At 49.8% G+C, this 22,709-nt stretch overlaps 1 protein-coding gene across 1 annotated transcript in view; it reads right to left on the bottom strand.

The window, feature by feature from the left end:
• The window catches only part of HID1 (HID1 domain containing), a 19,766-nt gene extending 3,205 nt beyond the window's left edge, over positions 1 to 16,561 (bottom strand). The window contains exons 1-13 of the mRNA XM_006869593.1: positions 16,424 to 16,561; positions 10,212 to 10,361; positions 9,586 to 9,756; positions 8,958 to 9,071; positions 8,229 to 8,335; positions 7,936 to 8,052; positions 5,480 to 5,702; positions 5,303 to 5,359; positions 3,892 to 4,032; positions 3,699 to 3,789; positions 3,441 to 3,592; positions 3,256 to 3,334; positions 635 to 799 (exon numbers count right to left, since the gene is read on the bottom strand). Of these exons, the coding sequence (XP_006869655.1) occupies positions 635 to 799; positions 3,256 to 3,334; positions 3,441 to 3,592; positions 3,699 to 3,789; positions 3,892 to 4,032; positions 5,303 to 5,359; positions 5,480 to 5,702; positions 7,936 to 8,052; positions 8,229 to 8,335; positions 8,958 to 9,071; positions 9,586 to 9,756; positions 10,212 to 10,361; positions 16,424 to 16,489 (1,633 nt within the window). The 5' untranslated portion in view covers positions 16,490 to 16,561. The remainder of the gene's footprint in view (positions 1 to 634; positions 800 to 3,255; positions 3,335 to 3,440; positions 3,593 to 3,698; positions 3,790 to 3,891; positions 4,033 to 5,302; positions 5,360 to 5,479; positions 5,703 to 7,935; positions 8,053 to 8,228; positions 8,336 to 8,957; positions 9,072 to 9,585; positions 9,757 to 10,211; positions 10,362 to 16,423) is intronic.
• Positions 16,562 to 22,709: the final 6,148 nt, after the last annotated feature.

Here is a 22,709-nt window from a genome sequence, read left to right as displayed (position 1 = left end):
TAATATTACCAAATATAATGGAAATTTAACTTATGAGTAAAGTGACATTTGAAATCTCAATGGGAATGTTGTTGTTGTTATGTGCCGTGGAGTCAGTTCCAACTCATAGCGACCCTGTACAGGGTTTCCAAGGCTGTAAATCTTTACGGGAGCAGAAAGCCTCATCTTTCTCCCGCAGAACAGCTGGTAGTTTCAAACTGCTGACTGTGAGGTTAGCAGCCAGACTCGTAACCACTACGCTACCAGAGCTCCAATATTTCCTACCAAAGGGCCTCTGACAATGCGGGGCAGGACGCAGCCTGAGTGTCCCACCATGCTGGGTGTGAAATATTCTGGCTCCGTCAGCTAGGTCTCCAGGGAGGGGTCCAGGAGGCTGAGGTTGGGATGAGCCTGCGTTCTTCATGCCGCCCCCTACAGTCTCACTGTTCCTGGCCTTGCTCCCACTGTCTCCCCTTCACTTAGGACTGGGCCTGGTACACAGGCGGCGCTCAATAACTGCATGTTGAAAGGATGGGGGCAGAGGGCCAATAGGTAGGCACCTCCCAAGAGGCCAGTTCTTGTGTGGCGCCCTCCCTGGCTAGGCCAGGTGGCCCCCTGGTGCCGGTCCCTGAGAGGGCTTGGGCGGGCAGCTCACCATCAAACTGGTACTGGATGATGTTGTTGAAGACCTCCAGGAGGAAGAAGACCAGGTGGTGGTTCTGGGCAGCGGAGAAGAGGAACCAGGTGGTGGAAAAGGCCTCCAGCAGGTGCAGCAGCTTGTTGGCGGCCACCATGGAGAGGCTCTTGAGGTAGGGGGACACTGCAGAGGAGGGGCCAGCTTACTGTGGGGCCCCAGCCACCCCTGCACATCCGAGTCTGGGCAGGACCAGATGCTCCTGTTTCAATTCCTCCCTTCCTCTGGCTTAACGAAGACCCTGAGAGAGCCTGGAAGACCAAGCCCCTAGAAGCCCAGGCCAGGCTTTCTACAGAGCCCCTGGGAGCTGTGTGGGCTCCACTCTCACCCCTTGACCATGGGGACAGATGTACTGTTTGCAATGCTTCTCACATGTCCCACCTCCCCCAGAGAGAGAGGCAGGAGGACACAGACTAGGTTATCCCCATTTTGCAGAAGAGAAAACTGAGACTCAGAGAAATTTGCAAACTTGGCCCCGAGTTCCCCAGTTATCAAATAATCGGACAGGAGTACAGACTTCTAAGTCCTTCTAGATTGTTCAGCTATGATATCATTTTAAAAAGCAAAACTCCAAGTCAGCTGCATTCAGCCAACAATTATAACTCATGACAATCCCGTGTGTGTCAGAGAACTTGGCCCTAGAGGACTTTCAGTGGCTGAATTTTCAGAAGCCAATCACCAGGCCGTTCTTCTGAGGTGTCTCTGAGTGGACTAGAACTTCCAGCCTTATGGTTAGCAGCCAAGCATGCTACCTTTGCATCACCCAAGTGCTCTGCGACATCATGTTGCCATGAAGTAGATTCTGACACACAGCTGCCTAATGTGACAGAGAAGGGCTGCCCCGGTGTTTCCTAGACTGTCCTCTTGATGGGAGTAGATGGCCAGCTTTTTCCTCCCACGGAGTGGCAAGTAGGTTTGAACTGCTGACCTTTTGGTTGGCATCTGAGTGCTTAACCACTGTGCCACCAGGGCTCCTAACTCTATCAGTCTGAAACCCACTGCCATTGAGTTGATCCCAAGTGACAGTGACCCAGTACAGGGTTTCCGAGGCTGTAAATCGTTATGGGAGCAGATAGCCTCATCATTCTCCTGAGAAGCAGCTGGTGGGTTTGAACTGTCAACCTTGAGGTTAGCAGTCCAGTGCTTATCCTACAGCACCCTCGGATGGCACGGCACTGTGAGTGGGGGGTTGGAGATGGACTGCCAATCACGCTCGGGTCTGGGCTGAGAACCCATGGGGGCAGAACAGTGTCTGTGTTGCTTAGTAAGACTCCGGGAAGGAGCTGCTAATTGAAGGGGGAAAGTAAAGTATAACTCTGACCCCAGAGCTCACCATCCAGCAAGAGGCTTCCTTATCTCCACCCCAGCCCAGCCAGCACATCCCCTCTCAGGTATCCATGCTGATGTCACCCTGGTGGCTATAGCCACGCTGCCGCAGGCCACTAAGCCCCCCTGCCTCCTCTCCTGGCAGGATGAAGGCAAAGAGGAACTGAACTTGACGTCCCCATTCTGGGACTCTAGCCACCTCAACCCGTGTGTCCAATACAGTAGCCACAAGCCACCTACGGCCATCGGCTAGTCCCATGCAAGACACACAGTCAGTAGAAGGAAACGCACATGGGGTTTCAAAGACTTGGCGCCTCCTCAAAAACAATATAAAACATCTTAATAATACATTTCTATATTGGCTATGTGTTGAAAGCAGTTCAGTATGGCTCTGTAGAATAAGTGCTGAACCACAAGGTCATTTGAATTACAAGGCTGGTGGTTCAAACTCACCAGTCACACCTCTGAAACCCCACCCAGGGTAGCTATGAGTCGGAACCAACTCATAAGCATTTAACAACAATAACAACAACAAAGGGTAAAATGATAATATTTTGGATATAATAACAACCCCCAAAAACCCCACTGCTCACTAGAGTGGATTCAGTAGTATTTTGACAGACATAATAACCAGCCCCTTCTTCTACAACACCACTGTTGGGTTCGAACAGCCAAACTTTAAGTGCTGTCGAGTCAGGTCCAACTCACAGCGACCTTGTATAGGGCTTCCGAGGTGCAGCTGGTGAGCTTGAACTGCTGACCTTGCGCCACAATAGCCGAGCACAAACCATTCATGCCAACGGTCATTTAGAACAAGGGAGACTAAATAAAATGTATTATGAAAATGTGCACCATCTGTTTTGTGTTTTAGATGTGGCTACAGCGTAGTGGTTACGAATCGGGCTGCTAACCTTAAGGTTGGCAGTTCAAAACTACCAGCCATTCCATGGGAGAAAGATGAGGCTTTCTGCTCCCGTAAAGATTTATAGCCTCAGAAACCCTGTGCAGGGTCACTATGAGTCGGAACCGACTCCACGGTACTTAACAACAACTAGAAAAATTTGGAGTCCCGGTGTGGCACTGTAGGATAAGCACTGGACTGCTAAATGTGCTAACCACAAGACTGGCAGTTCAAACCCACCAGCTGATCTAGCAAACCCTATATAGGATGTATGAGTCGGAACCAATTTGATAGCACACAACAACTGGACAGGTCAGCTGTGGCTTGGCGCCACCTGGTGGAGAACTCAGCCTACCGTTGACCACGATGGTGAGTAGGCAGTCGAAGAGGGGCTGCAGCCGTTGGTGCCCACTGGTGATGATTTTGTGGAAGACCTGTGTGGGGAGCCAGGGGGGTCAGCTATGAGTCCCCACCATCTCCAGACAGCCAAGAGGGCATCACCCCAACTCCCCCGGATTCTGGCAGCAGGCACCCCCTCACCACGATGAGCAGGTCGGCATGAGTCCCCGTGAAGACAGGAATGTCCATGGGCACACGTACTGAGTAGGGCTTGTTAAGTCGGACCCCGAAGTTCCGCTCCCCGCTCAGCAGCAGCAGGATAAAGACCCCAATGTGCATCAAGCCCACCCGTGCTGTGGTACATGACACAGGTCACCATGAGGGGTGGGGAGGGGAGGGAGACTGAGGCTCAGACTGACCAGACAGACCCCCACCCTCTCAAGGTGCGCCCCATCTCACACTGATCTGCGCGGGCGTCGTTGAGGAAGTAAAGGGTAGGGACCAGGATGTCCAACACGTCACTGCTCTTTAGCACAAAGAAGAGGAACTTCTGGGGACAGCAGGTGGACTGGTCAGAGGGACAAAAGTTCTGCCCTGACCCCTCAGGGTATCCGCTCCCCACTCTGGCTAGAGCCCCCCAAGGCCAGCCCACCTTGTTGAAGTCACAGAGCTTCCAGAAGAGAACCAGGAGCTCCTGGTGGAACTTGACCTTCTTGGTGGAATTAGGCAGGTATGTCTGGAGCAGTGGGTTGGATAGCAGCCGGGCCATGCCCTTAAGGATGAACTGGAAGTCCTGAGGCAGGGACAAAACAAGGGGGCTTCCAGGCTTCACATACACAGTAAAGTAGGCCCCGGCCCACCTGGACCCCTTGCTGCCCGTCCTCCCAAGCAGCCCTGTGTCAGGAGAAGCACTATTGATTGAGCACCTACTCTGTGCTTGAAACACTTACTGACGAAGATCAAAGAGCACAGCCTTTGGTATGGATTACATCTCAGTGTCAAGAAAACAAAAATCCTCACCACTGGACCAATAAACAACATTCTCATCAACAGATAAAAGATTGAAGTTGTCAAAGACTTCATTCTTCTTGGATCAACTATCAACACTCATGGAAGCAGCAGTCAAAAGATCAAATGATGTATTGCATTAGGCAAATCTGCTGCAGAAAACCTTTTTAAAGTGTTGAAGAGCAAAGATGTCAGTTTGAGGACTAAGGTGCGCCTGACCCAAGCCATGGTATTTTCAATAACCTCATATGCATGTGAAAGCTGGACAGTGGATAAGGAAGACCATAAAAGATTTCATGCTTTTGAGTTGTGGTGTTGGAGGAGAATATTGAAAGTGCCATGGGCTGCCAAAAGAACCAATAGATCCATTTTGGAAGAAGTGCAGCCAGAGTGCTCCTTAGAGGCCAAGATGACCAAACTCCGTCTCTCATACTTTGGACATATTGTCAGGAAGGAGCAGTCGCTGGAGAAGGATATCATGTTTGGTAAGGTGGAGGGTCAGAGGAAAAGAGGAAGCCCCCCAACGAGATGGATTGGCCAAGTGGCAGCATCGATGGACTCAAGCGTGGCAACAATAGTGAGGTTGGCACAGAATCGGGCAGTGTTTCGTTCTGCTGTGCATAAGGTCACTATGGGTCGGTACTGACTCGATGACACCTAACAACTCTGTGCTGGGCCCCCCAGTTTACACTCTTGTTTATCCTCATCACCCTTTACAGAACAGCAGAAAGTACAGCCATCCCTCAGGTCCCATGCCTGGAAGTGTCTGGACAGGACCAGAACTCAGGCCCGCTGAACATTCACCTCCACTCTCATTTCTTCTCCACCTCTACAACTTGACCTCAGAACCACCGCCTCCAGGAAGCCTTCCCAATGAGACCATCAGGACTTGTGTGCATCTGGAAACTCCTGCAGCCCTGCGGTCACTATTTCATCTGAGGTGGCCTAACGCCGTGGGGAACTCTGGTTCCTCCCAGTAGGATCAGGACACCCCGGATTCTTCCCATCATTCCCCTCCCCACAACATGCCTGAGCAAGACCAGGACTGGACTCACCTCCTCGCGGTGGATACGGGACAGGTAGTTCACGAATAGGTTCTCGGGCCCTGGCGGCTGCAGGGGTAGAGGCCTGTGGTGAGCAGGTGCCTTCACCCCTCCCTCTGGACCCCTCCGAGCTGGAGTCCCCTGGCACCCACCCCAAGGTGCCGCCCCAGTGCCTGGCAGAGTCCTTACTTCAGCATCGTCCATGACAGTGCCGGTGGTGGTACCGTCCACAGTGGGGCTGGAACTGCTGGCACTATCATGGTCCAGAGTGACAATGAGTACCTGGGCTGCCTCCTCCACCAGGGGCTCCCGGTAGTCAGAGAAGAGCAGGTGGTTGTAGGGGATCCCGTAACCCACTGGGTCATAGGCACACACGGTGTTGAGCAGAGAAGTGAAGAGGGGCAGGGCGTGTCTGCAATGGGAGAGAAGGGTGGGGCTGCCGGGGAGCCAGTGAGGTACCCTGAATCCACCCTAGCCACTTGGGAGGCCAGCCGAACCGCCCTTATTCAACAAGGGTACAGGGCCCAGAGCTGGGGAGCAGGGCCACAAGCCTGTCCCATCCTGAGTACAAACAACCCATCTCCATGTCTGTGCTGGACACAAGTCACATGGCGCCCCCGTAGAAACCATGTCCAAGCTCCTTAGATTCTTAAGAGGCAGATGTGTTCCCTTGGAACTAAGAGAAGGGACTGGAAGCCCACAGGGGAACACAGCCCATGGTGACCCCATGTGTGTCAGAGCAGAGCTGGGCTCCACAGGGTTTTCAATGGCTGATTTTTCAGAAGTAGATTGCCAGGTCATTCTTCTGAGGCACCTCAGGATGGATTCAAACCTCTTACCCTTGGGTTCGCAGCTGAGCGCATTCACTGTTTAAAACACCAGAGGATTCCCAGGCACAGAGCACACGCTCAATCACCCAGCTCCCAGGCAGCCACGCAACCAGATTCCGAGATAGACGTCAGGGTTCAAGCTCCTCGTCTTTCTTATGGATGAGGAAACTGAGACCCAGGGAGGTTAAAATAGTGGCAGTCTGCCTAATAAGGCTGGTAAGAAAGTAAACCATCCAGCATATGACGGTGGCTGATGGGCAGGATCCCCTGGGACCCCTTATCTTTAGGAACAAAATGAAAGAGTTTAGGCAGGAAGCCAGCAAAACCTCAAGGACGAGGCGTTTGGTGTAGGAACCAGGGTCTGGGAGGAACAAAGTGAGCCATCACCCCCATACTTTCAGCAGAGTCCTGGGCACAGCATCCTCAATCTGGTCAGGTGACTTGTGTGGCCCTTCTGTATATTTCATGTGCCCCCTTAGCCCACATGGGCTGGGCTTCCCCCTTCTCTTTAGACTCCATCCCCATTCAGCATCTAAACTGCCCTAGGGCTGCTGAGCGCTTGAAATGTGGTTAGTCTGAACTGAGATGTGTTACGAACGCAAACTACATAGTAAGTTTGGGCACTCACTGTGCAAAAATGAATGCCAACTATCTGTATCCTTTTGTTTATTAATTATGTTAAATTATTTTGGATAGAGGAGCCCTGGTGTGGCGCTGTGGGTTAATGCGCGAGACTACAAAATCGGTTTGAACTGAAAGGTTGGCAGTTCAAGCTCACCAGCTGCTCCTTAGAAACCCTATTCATGGTCACTATGGATTGGAACCAACTTGACGACACTTAATAACATTTTCCATAAGGGAGCCTGGGTGACGTAGTTGGTTATACACTGGGCTGTTGGCCACAGGGCCAGTGGTTTCAATCCCCCACCACTCTCTGGGAGAAAGATTAGGTTTTCTGCTCCCATAGAGATTTACAACCTGGGAAATCCTATACAGGGTTGCTATGTATTGGATGGAGTCCTGGGTTGGCCCTGTAGAATAAGCTCTGGACCAAAAGGTCGGTTTGAACCACAAAATCAGTGTTTCAAACTCACCAGCTGCTCCTCAAAAAATTTATACAGGTTTGCTATGAGTCGGAACTGACTCCATGGCTCTTAACAACAACAATGTAGTGGATATATTGTTGCTGTTGTCATTGTTAAGTGCTCCTCAGAAACATTATACAGGCTCATATGTGTTAGAACTGCTGACCTTTCAGTTAGCAGTCCAGTGCTTATCCTACAGGGCCATACCAGGACCCCTTGGTTAAATGAAGTAGAATATTATAATTAGATTAAATAAAATAGATTATTATAATCAATGTCATCTGTCTTTTTTCAATTTTTTAAAATGCTGCTACTAGACATTTTGGACTCCTGGTGTGGCACTGTGGGATAATGCACCTGACTGCAAAGCCACTTGAACTGCAAGGTCGGCGGTTCAAGCTCACCAGCTGCTCCTCGGAAACCCTATACAGGGTTGCTATGGGTCAGAATCAACTCAATGACACTAAAAAGCAACAAACAACAACTAGACATTTTAATTACATATCATATTCTTACTGGACAGCACTCTTCTAGATGGAGGCCCCAGGCAGGAGTCACCCAACTCCAGAACGTCCCAGGGTCTGCAAAGTGTGGGTGGCAAACCCTGGTAGGTGAGGCTGTTGCGTTACAGTTCGTCACCACCAGGGGGCAGCACATCCCTTCACATCTGACTGGTGAAGGGGCTCAGCTCTTGGCTGCCTTTAACAAGGAAGAAAATGGAAATCCTCACCTGTTTTCCGTTGAACAAAAGAACTGCACCCATGGGTTGGTACTGCTACTGTCCGGAGCTGGGGGCAGGTACATGGCTTCGGAAAAGCAGGTCAGCAGCAGCTTTAGCAGCTCCGTCCTTGGCAGGGAGGAATGGAAGAAGGGTTCAGTTCCCCTCTAGAAGATGCCCACCCAAGCGGCGCCCAGCCCAGGTCATTTGAAAGAAACGGTCCCTGTGGACCCGGGTTCCAAAGAAAGAAGGGTCTCCTCGGGGTGAAGTGGCATGGGCCCTGGGGCAGCCTACACTGGACTCACCGGTTTGTGTCGTGGGTGTAGTTGGGCGGAGGGGAATGTGCAAAGCCCACGCCAGCCTCCCAGATGTATTCACAGCTGTCCAGGGACTGGATGTCCTCTGCCGAGTCCTGGGACAGGGTTTCATCAGGCTACAGTTCAGAATGAATAGCAGAGGACAGAACCCACCAATCCAGGACACCCCCACCCCTGGGGGCTGAGACCCTCATAGTTTCTTACAGACAGGTACTCAAATACCCTGGATCCAAATTTACAAGGAAAAAATGGATCTCTTCAGATCTCTTGAAAGCTCACTTTGCTTCCATCATACACTGGTGGCTTAGTCCAGCTTGAGACAAGGAGACAAGGAGGGGCTGTGGATTGGGAGCCTCTCTGATGGTTCGTGGGGATGGGAAACAGAGAACGAACACCCAAGTCCATGGAGACCACAGGAAGGGTGAGGACCAGACCTCCTGTGTCCAAGCTCTACCCCCACCCCTCCACGCACCTCCATCAGGCCAAGACAATGGGTGTCTGTGCCCAGCTGCCACATGCTGAGGGCAGGGCCAGGCGTAGCTGGCTGCTCTCCAGCTCTGCAGCCACTGTCTCCTCCCCTGGCGCCATGTGTGCCAGGCAGCCCAGCTCTCTGTGAGAAGCCCCTGCCCCTGCAGCGTCCAACCCAAAGGAGCTTCAACTAGAAGGGTCCCCAAGCCAGGAGCAGAGCACTTCCTGGCCGCAGTGCGATGGGCTCACCACAGTGGTCCTCCGGTGGCTCTGGACCGTGAAGTCTGGGCAGAAGAGCAGGTCGGCGATGGCCAGCAGCAGGGACTCGGCCAGAGGTCGGGCATTCGCATCATCATCCTCACCCTGCCAGGACACAGGATCACAGGGCCCCTCAGGGAGCTAGCCAAGGAAAGATGGCTCTGGCATGAGGGAGACAGGACGGGGGCCCAGGCAGGGAGGAGGTGGGCAGGAGGAGGAGGAAGAGAAAATGGATTCCTGGTCACCTCTAACCTCTCAATGAGACCCAAGGGAGCAGGGTAGAGAGGGAGCCTGAGGAAGGTCCTGGACCAGGGGAAGAGACCCGGTTATGTTCCCAACCTCAGGGCTCCACCCCGGGTCACTGGCCTAGAGATGAAACCCAGGCTGGGGTGGTGGGGTGGTGGTAGGGTGAGACTGCATGGCTTTCCTAGGCCCCCAGTGCCCTGTCCAGCACCCCAGCCCTCTCTACATCCACATGTCCTCCCAGCTGTATGGGGCAGAGGTTTTGGTGGTAGCAGCTGCCCTGACCTCCAGCCCACCTTCCTCTGTCCTGTCAGTGGCCCCTTCTGGGAAAGACTCGCCTAAAAGGGTGAGCCAGTCCATCCCCAGGCCCACTGACCCCTCCTCGCCCAGCCCCGGGCACGGTGGACCAGAAGAAGCCCCTCCAGTCAGGATCCTCGAAGATGTAGGGCAGCACGCGGGTGAGGAGGCGGCTACAGTTCAGGACGATCTGCTTTTCCTTCTCTGAGTGGCAACCACTCTCTGCCCCCTGCACCAACTTCTCCACGGCCTGCAGGTGGGCAGGGAGCAGAGGATGCCAAGGGGTCAGGGGAGAACCCCGCCTTGTAGGGCCAGCTCTTTAGACAGAAGTGTTGGCACAGTGAGGAATCGGTCAGCAAGCCCAGTGATGTGGGACAAGAGAGCAGCCCAGAGCATCTTTCCATACTGGCTGAGCCTCAGTTTCCTCCTCTGTAAAATGGTCAGCATCAGCCTCACAGAGCTGTTGGGGAGCTGACTGAGTTGAATTTGGAAAGTGCTCCCAGGTGTGGCCCATAGGAAGCGCTCACACAAGGAGGCTTCTGGGATTATGTCCAGCACCGAGCTAGGTGGGGAGAACTGGGGAGTCCTCAGACCGCTGAGGCCTGGGGAGTGTCCAGGGTGGCTGCTCTCTGACCGCTGGGCTGTGCCTCCCTCAGCTTCCCTGATGAGGTTGGGAAAGGGCTCTGTTAGGAGGGACACCCCCACCTTGTAGCACAGGGTGGCCAGGTTAGAAGGTGACTCCTCCCGCACGGCCCGGATCTCCGCTGCTGGCACCAGTGCAAAGACGTCCTGCACCGAGGTGGCCGTGTCTGCCCAGAACTGGTCCCAAAAGGCGTCATCGGTGGCCTCCACGGGCTGTGGGGGGAACCCGTGTCCCAAACATGAGTCCTTGTCTGTGGGTCTGTAGCTATCCCAATCTGTGGCCAGGAGAGACTCCCAAGATGGAGGCCAGGGCCCCCTAGTCCATCCCACATGGTGGACATCCTCAACACAGTCAGGTAGAGGACACTCACTACAGGTGGTTGGAGTCCAGCTAGTGACCCTGGCTAAGTCACTGTCCTCCCCTGGTAGGGCACACTGTCCTCCCATGTGAACTGGTCACATCCTCAGGTCACGGTGCTAGGTCACTGCCAAGGGACCCAGACTAAGGGGACATAGCCATCCCCATTCACTGGAGCTGCCTCTCCCAGCCACACACAGAGTCCCAGACTCTACCCCCTTGCCACACCCAACAAATGCCAAATGCTGTGGTTGGAGCCAACCTCCCCGTTGTCTGACCCACACATGCTCCTCTCAGTGCCCATGGCCATCCTGTGGAGAGCCCCACCTCCACTTCTCTCCTTGATCTACCCTCTACACTGTGCCCCACCATTGTTCCAAAGCACAGTGCCAAACGCATTGTTCCCTCACTCAAAGACCTTCCGTGGCTCCCCACTGCCTGCTGGACCAAGTCCAACTCTCAGTCCCACAGCCAGCCAAAGTCTTCCTTAAATACACATGTATACACAAACACATGCACACACATAGACCTACATACAAACAGGGCTTCAAACAGTTCATGGAAAAATGGAATTAAAAGATACTGGACACATAGAGGCAAATCCTGTTCAATGATGATGCACGGAGCAGACTGTAATCCTTGCAATGAAATGATGAGTGTAAAAATGATGCTCTCCCATGTAAACTATCACTCAATTCACAATAAAAACTTAATAAAAAAAGATACTAGACATTTTCTATGAACTTCTTAAAGCCCCCTCGTATATACATGTACACAGATACACACACATGCACACAACCACCCGCCCCCCAAAAGTAAATGAGTTGCTGTCGATTCTGACTTAAAACAACCCTCATAGGAAGGAAGAGAATTGCTCCACAGGATTTTCAAGACTGTAAATCTTCACAGAGTAGGGTTCAAACTGCCAGCCTTTCTGTTAGCAGTCAACTACTTAATTAACCACTGTGCCACCAGGGCTTCTGACATACACACACCTATATCTCCTGCCCCTCCACACAACCTGCTCTCTCTTCCCTTGGTTCAGGACCTTTCTTCGTCCCAGCATGCTCTCCCTTCCAACGCCACATTCTAACATCCCACCAGGCCTACTCAGGCAAAATGCCTGGAAAATACTTAGGCTTCTTGACTTGACTCAGACATTCCACTTACAGGAATCTATCCTAGGGAAATAACCAGAGATATGCATGTTTATTGAACATCAATAACAGTGAAAAGCTGGAATCAGACTTCATAGCCAACGATCGGGAATGTTTAAAAAGTTCAGGTACAGCCATATGATGGAATATTACACAGCCATTAAAATCATGCTTTCAAAGAATAATAATGAATGGAAAATGCTGACAGTACAAAAGAAGATATAAACAAACTATGTTGGTGTTATGTTATTAAGTGACATCGGGTAGTTTTGGCTTAGTGACCCTGTATAGGGTTTCTGAGGAGCGGCTGGTTGTTTTGAGCTGCCAGCCTTGAGGTTAGCAGTCCAGTGCTTATCCTACAGTGCCACACCAGGACTCAAACACATATATAATTGTGTTATATATGAGTAAAAGGGTAAAAGAACTCTAGAATGTTAACAATTCTCTTTATATGGTTTTTATTTCTTACTTTATATTTTTATGTAAGAACACATGTTACTCTTTTTCTTTCTGAATACTCATCTGTTGATGAACATGACTGCCGCATGTTCAAGGCACTCTGCAGTCAGGCCTGCCCCTTTAAGTTCCCTCCACTTATCACCTCCTGCAGGAAGTCTTCCCAGATTGCTTCAATTATAAAGTCTTTTTCCTTTCCTAAAATCCTAGGGCTGAGCTAGCCCAAGGTACCGCTATTACCATAAGTCTGCACTAAATGTTATCACTCTTGTCATTGTTAAGTTCTGGCTCATTGTTGCCATCAAATCGATACCAACTCAGTGACTTTATGTACAACAGAATGAAACACTGCCCAGTCCTGCACCAACCACGCAATCTTTGCTACACTTGAGCCCATTGATGCTACCACTGTGCCAATCCATCTTGTTGAGGGTCCGTCCTCTTCTTTGGTGACCCACCACTTTGCCAAGTATAATGTCCTTCTCCAGGAACTGGTCCCTCCTGATAATATATCTAAAGTATGAGAGACGAAGTCTCCCCATCCTGGCTTCTAATGAGCATTCTGACTGTACCTTTTTCAACACAGATTTATTTGTTCTTCTGGCAGCCTGTGGTACTTTTAATATTCTTCTCCAACACCATAACTCAAATGCATCAATTCTTCTATGGTCTTCCTGATTCATTGTCAGAATTGCACATGTGTATGAGGCTACTGAAAATACCATGGTTTGGGTAAGGCGCACTTAGTCCTCCAACTGACATCTTTGCTCATGAACACTTTAAAGACATCTCGTGCAGCAGATTTGCCTAATGTAATATGTCGTTTCATTTTTTTGACTGCTGTTTCCATGAGTGTTGATGGTTGATCTGAGCAAAATGAAGTCCAACTCATAGCAGAGGGTGGGGTGCTTATCCCATGGCACCACACCAGGACTCCAATATCACTTATCATGAGAAAAATAGATATGCCTTACTGAAAAGGAACTTGGTTCTCTTGAAATCACTTCCAAGGACTTCCAGGCTAATGGGTTTGCACCCACTCTGGAAATCGACACCCCCTACCTTCTCCTCTGGTACTCACTGCATCCCTGAGCCTATGGGTCTTGGTGCACTTGCCTCCTGGCTCCACTGGTCCATGATCCAGTCTTCCCTGACCTCACACTTGAGATTGCAGATGCTCAATGTTTGCCCAACTGAAACCAGTCCTGGAGAACCCTGCAGTCTGTTGGCTGGGCAGGACCACACACAGTGGGGCTATCCAAAGGCAGGGCTGGGGCTCTCTGCCTCACCAAGGTCAGGCATCCCTGCTCCTGGGGGTCCTCACAGTCACCTGGGGCCATGGCCCTCTGGACAGTTGGCACAAGGACTGCTCATCCCCAGTTAGCTGGGGGAGAACAAAGACCAAAGCAGGGGTCTGGGGCTGGGGTTTGCTGGCCCCCGTGACCTCTGCCAGGATAGCCCTCTGGCACTCACTGGGGTCCTAGGCCAGGGCAGCCCAACCCTGCTTGGCCTGGGCTGGGGTAGGGGTGGGGAAAGACATTCCAGAAAACCCTTGGAGCTCTGAGCTCCTCAGATACCTCTGTGAAACACCTCATCTCTGACACTCCCCACCCCCTTAGAGGAGGGGGCAGGGACTCATCTGGTCACCAAGAGACAAGACCTCTGATCTCATTCATCCAAGTGTCACCTGGGGCTTGAATTCACAACTGAGAAGGACCCAGGGTAGCCCTCTCTAGAAACAGTCCCAGCTAAAAGGCTGGCCGCAAACTTCCAAAGTTGAGGCTGACATCTGCCCCACCTCCAACTTGGGCCTCTGGTTCTGGTCCCACTGTGACTCAGACACTTGGATCTGTGACCACTGGCTGACCACAGCAGGTTAGCCTGATGTTACAGGCATTGGCCAAGGTCCTGGGGGTCCGTCCCTTAGGCTTTTTGAGAGAGAGTCCTGGTTCAGCTCCTGCCTGTTTCCTCAGATGGGCTCCACTCTGGAAACCCAAGGTTGCTTCTGAAATCTGAGCCAGTTCTTGGGAAGGGTTTTTTTGGGGGAGGTGAGCTGGTACCGCTGTCTGTCAGAAGATGGTGCTCGCCCTGGTGGGGAGCAGACAGTGTTAAGCAGTTCAAGCTAGGTCTCCGCTTGGCCCCAGGGGACCAGCTACACCTTTTGAGTTTCTCTGGGGACAAGGAGTAGAGCTGGACCAGGGATGTTCTAGGCAACTAAGGGCACATGTGGTCTGATGTGGTCTGTTCTGGGAGCACTGTGCTATCACTGCATTTACATGCATGGGAGCGGGGGGCTTCAAAAAGTTTGTGAAACAACTCTAATATCTTTTCAATCCATTTCTTCCATGAACTTTTTGAAGCGACCCAGTATATGTGCACACATGCGCAAACCGGTCAGCAGAGAATCTCAACTCAGACAGTGTCTAGATGGAGGTCTCTTACATCCAAGAACACCCCCAGGGCTCCACCCACCCTGGGAAAGGGTCAGGAAGCCCAGCAGAAGTTGTTGCCCTCAGGGTCAGCACCAGGTCTGGGCCAGGGCTGCACAAAGGGGCAGGAAGAAAACAGGAAGCAGAACAGGAAGGTGGGGAAGGTCCTGCCACAGGAAAGGTATTGAACCCGCCTGTCTGCCGCCCAGAGCAAAAGTGTCTGCTTTCCCAACCTCTGAGACAGACGTCCTGTGGCCAACAGGCCTGGTGTCCAAGGGACACTGAATGGCAAGGTCTGGGCTAACTCTCTGGAATCTGTTCCTGACCCCCAAGCTGCCCTGGCCCAGAATCCTAGGCCTCAGCCACAGAGAGTTTCTGCAGGCAGCCTTAGCCCCTTCCCACCAGGCCCAACTTGGGAAGTAGAGCAGCCCTGCCTTGGCCAGTCACAGCCAGGGACAGACACAGGGGCACCGTGTTTTGGGGAGGTAGCTGACACAGGTAGGAATCTAGCCCATCCAAGATCCACTGGATCCCGGTTGTGCTGGTCCTGCGGGCCTAGCAAAGGACCTCGGTTGTTGAGCCAAGCCCATACAACATTCCTCCAGCAAGGTGTTTCCTCCCCAGATAGGTAAACATTGGTACTTCCCTCCTTCCTGTGGCCCCACACTGAGGGGCTGCTCCACCTGTCTTCCAGTGACCTCGAAACCCCATCCCAAGAAAGCAAAGTGCTAGGACTATATTAGAACCATAGTCCTGGGAGAGGAGACTCAAGGTCTGATTTCTATGGAAGGTCTCTGGGTGGGTGCTGGGCCCTCCAGAGGTCCTGGGCATTTGTTGTACCCGTAAGCTGTCCAGAATGAGAACCCAAGAGTGTGGGGACTCTGAGGCCTGGCCTCCAGGGATGTGACCAGCTGGTTGTGGGAAGATTGCTCTCTGGACTCTACTGTAACTGCCCAGAGCAAGGCAGAGCCTGCAGTGGAATTGGGGCAGGGGTTGGTTCCAGAAGGTAGCAGGTTCAAACTCAAAAGTGGAGAGTCAGGACATTAAGGGAAGAGGAGAGAGAAGAGCTGGGCAGCAGGGCAGCCTTGCTGTGGTCCCCTGGGGGCTCAAGGCCGTGGCGGTACCACTTGTGGACTAGGCTCCCACGCCAGCAAGCAAGGGATGGCGGGGAGAACAAGGGCAATCAGGGTCCTCAGCCCAGACTCGGAGAACAGAGGCGGCGAGGGGACCGGCATGCACAACATGCCACCTCTGGGCCTGGATGAGAAGTCCTTGGCCAAGACGCTGGGTCAGGTGGGCATGGGGGGCAGGTCCCCTTAACAGGCTGCCTCGCTGCCCACCACTCTGGGCCTTCCAGGCGCTGGCATCCACCCGGGCCCAGCAGGCCTGGCCGCCGAACACCAGCTGTTTCTCCAACCGCAGCGGGCGGGCGCCGGTCGGCTTTGTTTGCATTGAGTCAGCGGGGGCTGTGCGTCCGGGACCCGCGGGTACCAGGGTCAGAGCCAGGCGCTGGGTCCGGGAGGCGGGGATTATAAAATTTTAGAGGAGGCTGGAGATGCAGGGCCGGGAGCCGGGGGCTGGACAGGGTCGGACAGCAGTGGTGCCTGATCAGAGATAGGCACACGTCAGCCTAAGGTGGCAGCAGGGACCGTGGGGAGGGGACTGTTCCCGGGAGAGGAGATCGGGGCTGGGGGCGCAAGCTAGGGGATGGAGCCCCATGGTACAGGCCCAGGGATCCTACTCCGGCCCTGCCTCAGCGTCGCCCTCGGGATTGGTGGGTCCCCATTTCGGGGCGAACCAGGCTTGCGCACCAACCCCCGCCCTACCCAGCCCCCAGCCCGGCAGGTGGATTGAAGGCCGGAGCCCGGGGCGCACCTGCGTCTTGGTGGTGAGCTGGATCACCGCCTTCCGGAAGTTCAGCTTGGAGTCGGCCGACCCCATGTCGCTGCAGCCCGCTCGGGTCCCGCCGGGGCTCCGGCTCCGGCTCCCGCTCCAGCTGCGCTGGCCCCCGCTGCTCTCCCAGGAGCGGAGCTGCGCACCCCGCCCGCCAGCCACCCGGCGTCGGACCCGCCCCCTACAGGCTCCGCCCAGGCAGGCCCCACTCCCGGCAGGCCCCGCCTCCCGCACCTGCTGCTCCGGCTCCGCTCCGCCCCGCCCACTCCCTGCGCAGTGCCTGGAGCTCACCCCCGGCTCCTGCGTGCCCTCCACTTTCTCGTTCTCTCAGCTCAGTCCCAGATCTTCCACGAAACTTCCTTCTGTGTCGAAGTGTTGTTCCCTCTTCTGCTGCCCAAACTTCCGCCCAGTCCCCAGACCCCCCACCAGTCCTAGCAACCTGGTTCCTCACCCCCACCCTCACTCTTCATCCCTGTACCATCACTGGGCCCACTCTTCAGCAAGCCCTCTTCACAGGAGTTTCTTCTTACTCAGCCCCTTTTCCTCCCCATCGTTTTTTTCCCCCTACATCTGGGGCCCGGTTCTTCAATCCCAAATCTCGACTCCTACCCATTCCCTGACTCCAGGCCCAGCCCTTCCTTCTGTGAACGGTACCTCTGGCCACATCCCTTCCTTTTCATCCATTTATTTCAACAAACGTGTTTGAGGAGCTGATGTTTACCAATACTGTGTCAGGGATGGGGGCAAACGGGGGATTGCGTCACTGGGCCTGCCCTTCATAAGCACCTAGTTAGGGAGAAACAAGTAAAAAATTATCCATGGTGCAACATAGGATGGCCTTTGATAGAGGCAAATTGGTCATTGTTGTTAACAATGTGACCCTGTTAACATAGGGTCACAATGTTAACATAGTGACCCTTGTACAGGGTTTCTGAGGCTGTAAATCTTTCCTGGAGCAGAAAACCTCATCTTTCTCCTGCAGAATGGCTGGTAGTTTCAAACTGCCAACCATTGGTCATAGTAAGTGTAAAATAACATGACCATAAGATCTCTAACACAGCAAACTTCTGAGGTAGGTATTTACATTTGGAGAAACTGAGGCTCAGAGCAGTTAAGCTACTTGCCCAAAGCCACACAGCTAGTGAAAAATAAAAGTAAAAGAGCAAATCCAACTCTGGCTCCAAAGAGGCTGCACTTTTTTTTTGTAACGTCATCTTGCATGCTTTGTCTGGAAGCTTCTGGAGGTAGGTGTTGGGTGCCGTTTGAGTTCACGTAGGAATTCCCTAGATGAAAAATTAGGGATGCACCATCCAGGCAGTATAAACATGGTGGAAATGCAGGATGGAACCTAGAGAAGGACAGAGATGTTGCAATTTTGCCAAATGAACAGACTCCATGGGACATAGTCCTAGGGTAGCTCTATTCTTTCTCCAGAGATGGGTGTTCCTGCCTTGGATGAAATTCTTGGCAGGCTCCATGACTTTTCTAAGCATTCTGAGATAATGAATGAATAGTCCCTTTATTTGGCCTTTGGCATTAAAAAAAAAACCTAGTCCACAGTACAAATCACTCAACCCCAGTCCACCTCAGAGTGATGTTTCACACTCTGAATCTTGGTACTAGGAAAATGCAAACTTAACCACTACACTCTCATTTGAGTTGTTAACAACAATTGATGACACCAACTGCTGGAGCAACTGGAACTCTCATACATTGCTGGTGGGAATACAAAATGGAATACAGCTGCTTTGGAAAAATAGTCTGGCAGTCTCTTACAAAGTTACATAATTACAAAGTTACATATATAATTACCCTATGACTCAGCAACCCCACTCGAAAAGTTGACCTAGGAGAAATGAAGATGGGTGTCCACATAAAAATCTGTACATAAATGTTTATAGCAACTTTGTTCCTAATGACCAAAAAATGGAAATAACTCCATGTCTATCAATAGATAAGTAAACTGTGACAAAAGCAGTAACAATAACATGGATGAATCTCAAAATAAGTGAAAAAACCTAGACGCCAAAGGCAATGGACCACACGATTCCACTTATATGGCAGTCTGGAAAAGGCAAAACCATAGAGACAGAAACAGGGCTGAAGTAAGGCATGTGAGAACCCTAAATAGGATCACCTGGGGTGATCTTCTGCTGCTCACACACTCTAAAGGAATTTGTGAAACATGTTGCTGTTGCTAAGTGTCGTCAAGTCAATTTCATCTCATAGTGACTCTGTATAGCGTTTGGAGGAACAGCTGGTGGGTTTGAACTATCAACCTCGTGGTTGATCCTAGAGTGCCACACCAGGGGTCCTTGTGAGATATAGAATATAGATTGTTGTTGTTAGGTGCTGAGTCAATTCCAACTCATAGTGACTTTATGCACACAGAACTATAGAGACAAAAATGTATATATGTTGTCAAGTGGGGGTCCTACTCATTCATAGTGATCCTATATAGGGTTTCCAAAGAGCAGCTGGTGTGTTTGAACTGCCAACCTTGTGGCTATTAATCCAATGCTTATCCTACAGCGTCACACTAGGGCTCCATATATGTATATGGTTGTATCTTAACTACACATCATATTACTTTTTTTTCTTTAAGTTTTTATTGTGAATTGAGCAGAAGTTTATAGGGCAGATCATCAGTTTTACATTCAACAAATCATATACTTTGTTTCATTACAATTATTATAATCCCCTCCATGTACCATCAGTTAACAGGATTTCTCTCTATTCATTTTAGTCTTTTTAAAAAAAAAACACTCAGGCATATATAAAAATTTACACCACCAAAGGGCACATTCTGCAAGTCTGCCTCCTGGCCGCCAGCTTTCAGTCTCTCTGTTTCCATGAATCTTAGAATCCTCAGCTGATCCCTCTCTCCATGTCCCCATCTCTGCCTCCATCTCTGGCGTCGCTGCTTCTCTGGATAAGATCCTGCATTCTACTTATGCTCTTCTCCCTTGATGGTCCTAGGGTCCTCTGTTTCTGGGCTGTAAGATTAACTACTCCTCCATTTTGGTCACAAAACTTCTGCCTTTACAATTGTGACAGTCACAATTGGTCATGATAACAATTACTCACTATTGAATCATAAGAATATTATCACCATCTCTTTTTGCCAGACCCATCTAGACAAGATGAAAACCATTCAGTGGGGACTCTCTTTCCCCACATACTCTTAAACTAAACTTCCTCTTGAAACCTTGTAAGCCAGTCACTTAATGCCTTTATCACTCCCTCATTTCAGGTAGCTAATGTCTAAGGTACCCATCCCTATCTACGCTGTATACAGAGGGGATAGCACTGATATTTGATGTAAAGACTTCTTCCCTCTGTGTTGATATTTTGAGCTACTTACTACTTCCATGAATATAGGTCAAGTTCATCAAATTGTAGCAATTTACCCTCGTTTCCTTTATCAAAAATTATTTTCTTTTTTATCTTCCTCTAGTCGAATTCTGATTATCAAACCATCGGGCTAGGTAAAATGGGTACTATCTGCAACTTTGGGTGTTCTTGTGCATCTCCCCTCACTTCATATCAGCTGGATGCTTCACTCTCAGCTCTAGTCCTTCGTGGTTATGTCCTTGTCCGTGGGCTCAGCAGCCAACCTTGTAGTTCAAACTGACTTTGTAGCCCAGTGCATTAATCCACAGCACCATACCAGGAGTCCAGTTCATTAGCTAAGCCTAAATCATGTCTTCAGTTTAAATATGACTGCATAGTTTCTGAAGTGAACTGTTTAGTGTTATCAATCATAAGCAAGTTGCTGCAATTACTAAATCCAGGCATAGCAAATCAAGAATTAGATTACTGAGGACTGAGTAGTTTGCAAACAAAACAATATTCAGAATCACCTGATAGGAAATACACTAGCCACTCCTTCCTATAATTTCCACCATTAGCTTTCACCCTAGAAATATATTCTTACTACAGAATCTTGTTTGTACACCATCCAGAAACTTTGGACACAAATTTTCAAACAGTCCACTAAATCAGAGCTTAGTTTTATTGGTTCTCCATTGTAGGTAACTTTTTGTTTTTCCTGAGCCACTCTCAGGATTCTTCCCTTGTCTTTGGTTTTAGAAAGTTTGATTATGATATGTCTTGGTGATTTTATTTTGCAATCTATCCTGTTTGGGGTTTATTCAACTTCTTGCATGCTTATCATCTTTCATGATGTTAGGGAAATTTTCTTCTGACAACTCTGACAATTTTCTCTATTTTCACTGTGCTTTTTTTTTTTTTTTTTTTGTCTCTTTTTGTCTTTCTGTTCTGAAATTCTTATTACCTGAAAGTTGTTCCTCTTCATAGTGTCCCACATAACTTGGAATTTTTTTTTTTTCATTCTTCTTTCTGATTGTTCTTCTATAAGACTAGAATTGAGCGATTTATCTTCAAGCATACTGATTCAGACTTCTATAGCTTCAAATCTATACCTTTCCCCTTTCAATATATTGTTCATTTCTGCAAGCTTAGCATTAATCTGGATTTCTAATGGCAGGCTTTATATTGTTTCAAAATTTGCATTTTTGTGTGTTTGTTCCTGTAGTGTTTTCCTGAATTCTTCTAACTTTTTTCTGTGTTCTCCTTGATTTCCTCAATCTTTCTGTCAATTCTTTGAAGGTACCTAGCTAGCATTCTTTTGAATTCTTTTTCACTTAGTTCCATAACCTTCTCTTCCTCAGAAATACTTCATGACTCTGCATCTTGGTCACTTTTAAATTTTGGTTCTACATAGCAAGTAAATTTGTATAACTGAGAATAAATAAAATTTACAAAATAAAATTTATGTTCAAATTTGGACATTAACACAACAATTTCTATTTGAAAAGTAGTTTTTTTTTTAAAAAAAAATGGATTTGGGACCTGTCATGTTGTTCTTCAGGTCTGAGATAATTGAAAGAAATAGTATTTATAAGACTATTGGAAAGATTTGCACTCCCGTGTCATCTAACGCTAACACGCTCTTTGCAGATCTCCACTTTACCACCTGAATACTCACTTACTTTCCACCCTTTGATGCTGCATCCTCACAGTGGATTGTACTACTGTGGTACTCAATGAGGGTGAGACCAAACTCTAAGGACATGATGCAAATATGAACAGAAGGGGATACTCAATCTGAAGACGCATTTGGGGTCACTTTGTGCAGGAAAGGTTCAAATACATCTTTTTTTTTTTTTTTAAGTGAATATACAATTTAGTTAACATTCAAACTTCATTAAGACTTGTGCAATATGGCAAATTTGACTGGGGGTTTAACCCTAGAAAGATGAGGCTTTCTGCTCCTGTAAAGATTTACAGCCTCAGAAACCCTGTGCAGGGTCGCTGTGAGTCGGAACCAACTCCACGGCACTTAACAACAACAACAGGATATGATTGCTTGCTGGGGGTGCTTAGCAACAAGGTCCAGTTCACACTTAACACTAATTAAATACTTGATTGAATAAATACAATACCAAACAAAATGCATTCAAGGCTTTCTAAAATAAGAAAATTCTTCTTAAGACCTTTCTTATTCAGGCTGATGACAAACACAATGAAGGCAGTATGCTAGTTTAATATAGTTGGCTGATTTAATACAGCACTTACATCTTTTAGTCCACAAGTATATTATTAAATAACAGTTGTTGTTGTTAAGTGCTGTTGAGTCGGTTCCGACCCATAGCGACCCTGTATAGAGTTTCCGAGGAGCGACTGGTGAGCTTGAACCGCCGACCTTGAAGTTCAAACAGCTTTGCAGTCTGGCGCATTAACCCACAGCGCCACGCCAGGACTCCATTAAATGACAGAGAACATCTAATACAACCATTTCTACAGTACTAGGAAATAAACTAAGGAGCTCTGGTAGCGTAGTGGTTACGAATCGGGCTGCGAACCATAAGGTCAGCAGTTCGAAACTACCAGCGGTTCCGCGGGAGAAAGATGAGGCGTTCTGCTCCCGTAAAGATTAACAGCCTCGGAAACCCTGTGCAGGGTCGCTATGAGTCGGAACCGACTCCACGGCACATAACCACCACCACCACCACCAGGAAATAAACTACTAAGATTTTCCAGACCCCATCTTTTATACCCAAGCCCCACGAGTGTATTCTAAAGAGGATACGCCAACGACTTTCCTCACAAAATCTCACGACTTTAGTCACTTTGCTATCAAAATCTGTATTTCTGATCATTATGAGCATTAAGACAAGACTCAAATATTCCCAAAGAAAGAAACAATGCATGTTGTGATCACCTATTCACAACAGCAAGGCAT

Source organism: Chrysochloris asiatica, unplaced genomic scaffold (assembly GCF_000296735.1).
Source record: "Chrysochloris asiatica unplaced genomic scaffold, ChrAsi1.0 scaffold00132, whole genome shotgun sequence".
NCBI classification, from domain to species: Eukaryota; Metazoa; Chordata; class Mammalia; order Afrosoricida; family Chrysochloridae; genus Chrysochloris; species Chrysochloris asiatica.
This window is presented reverse-complemented; position numbering and strand designations above follow the sequence as displayed.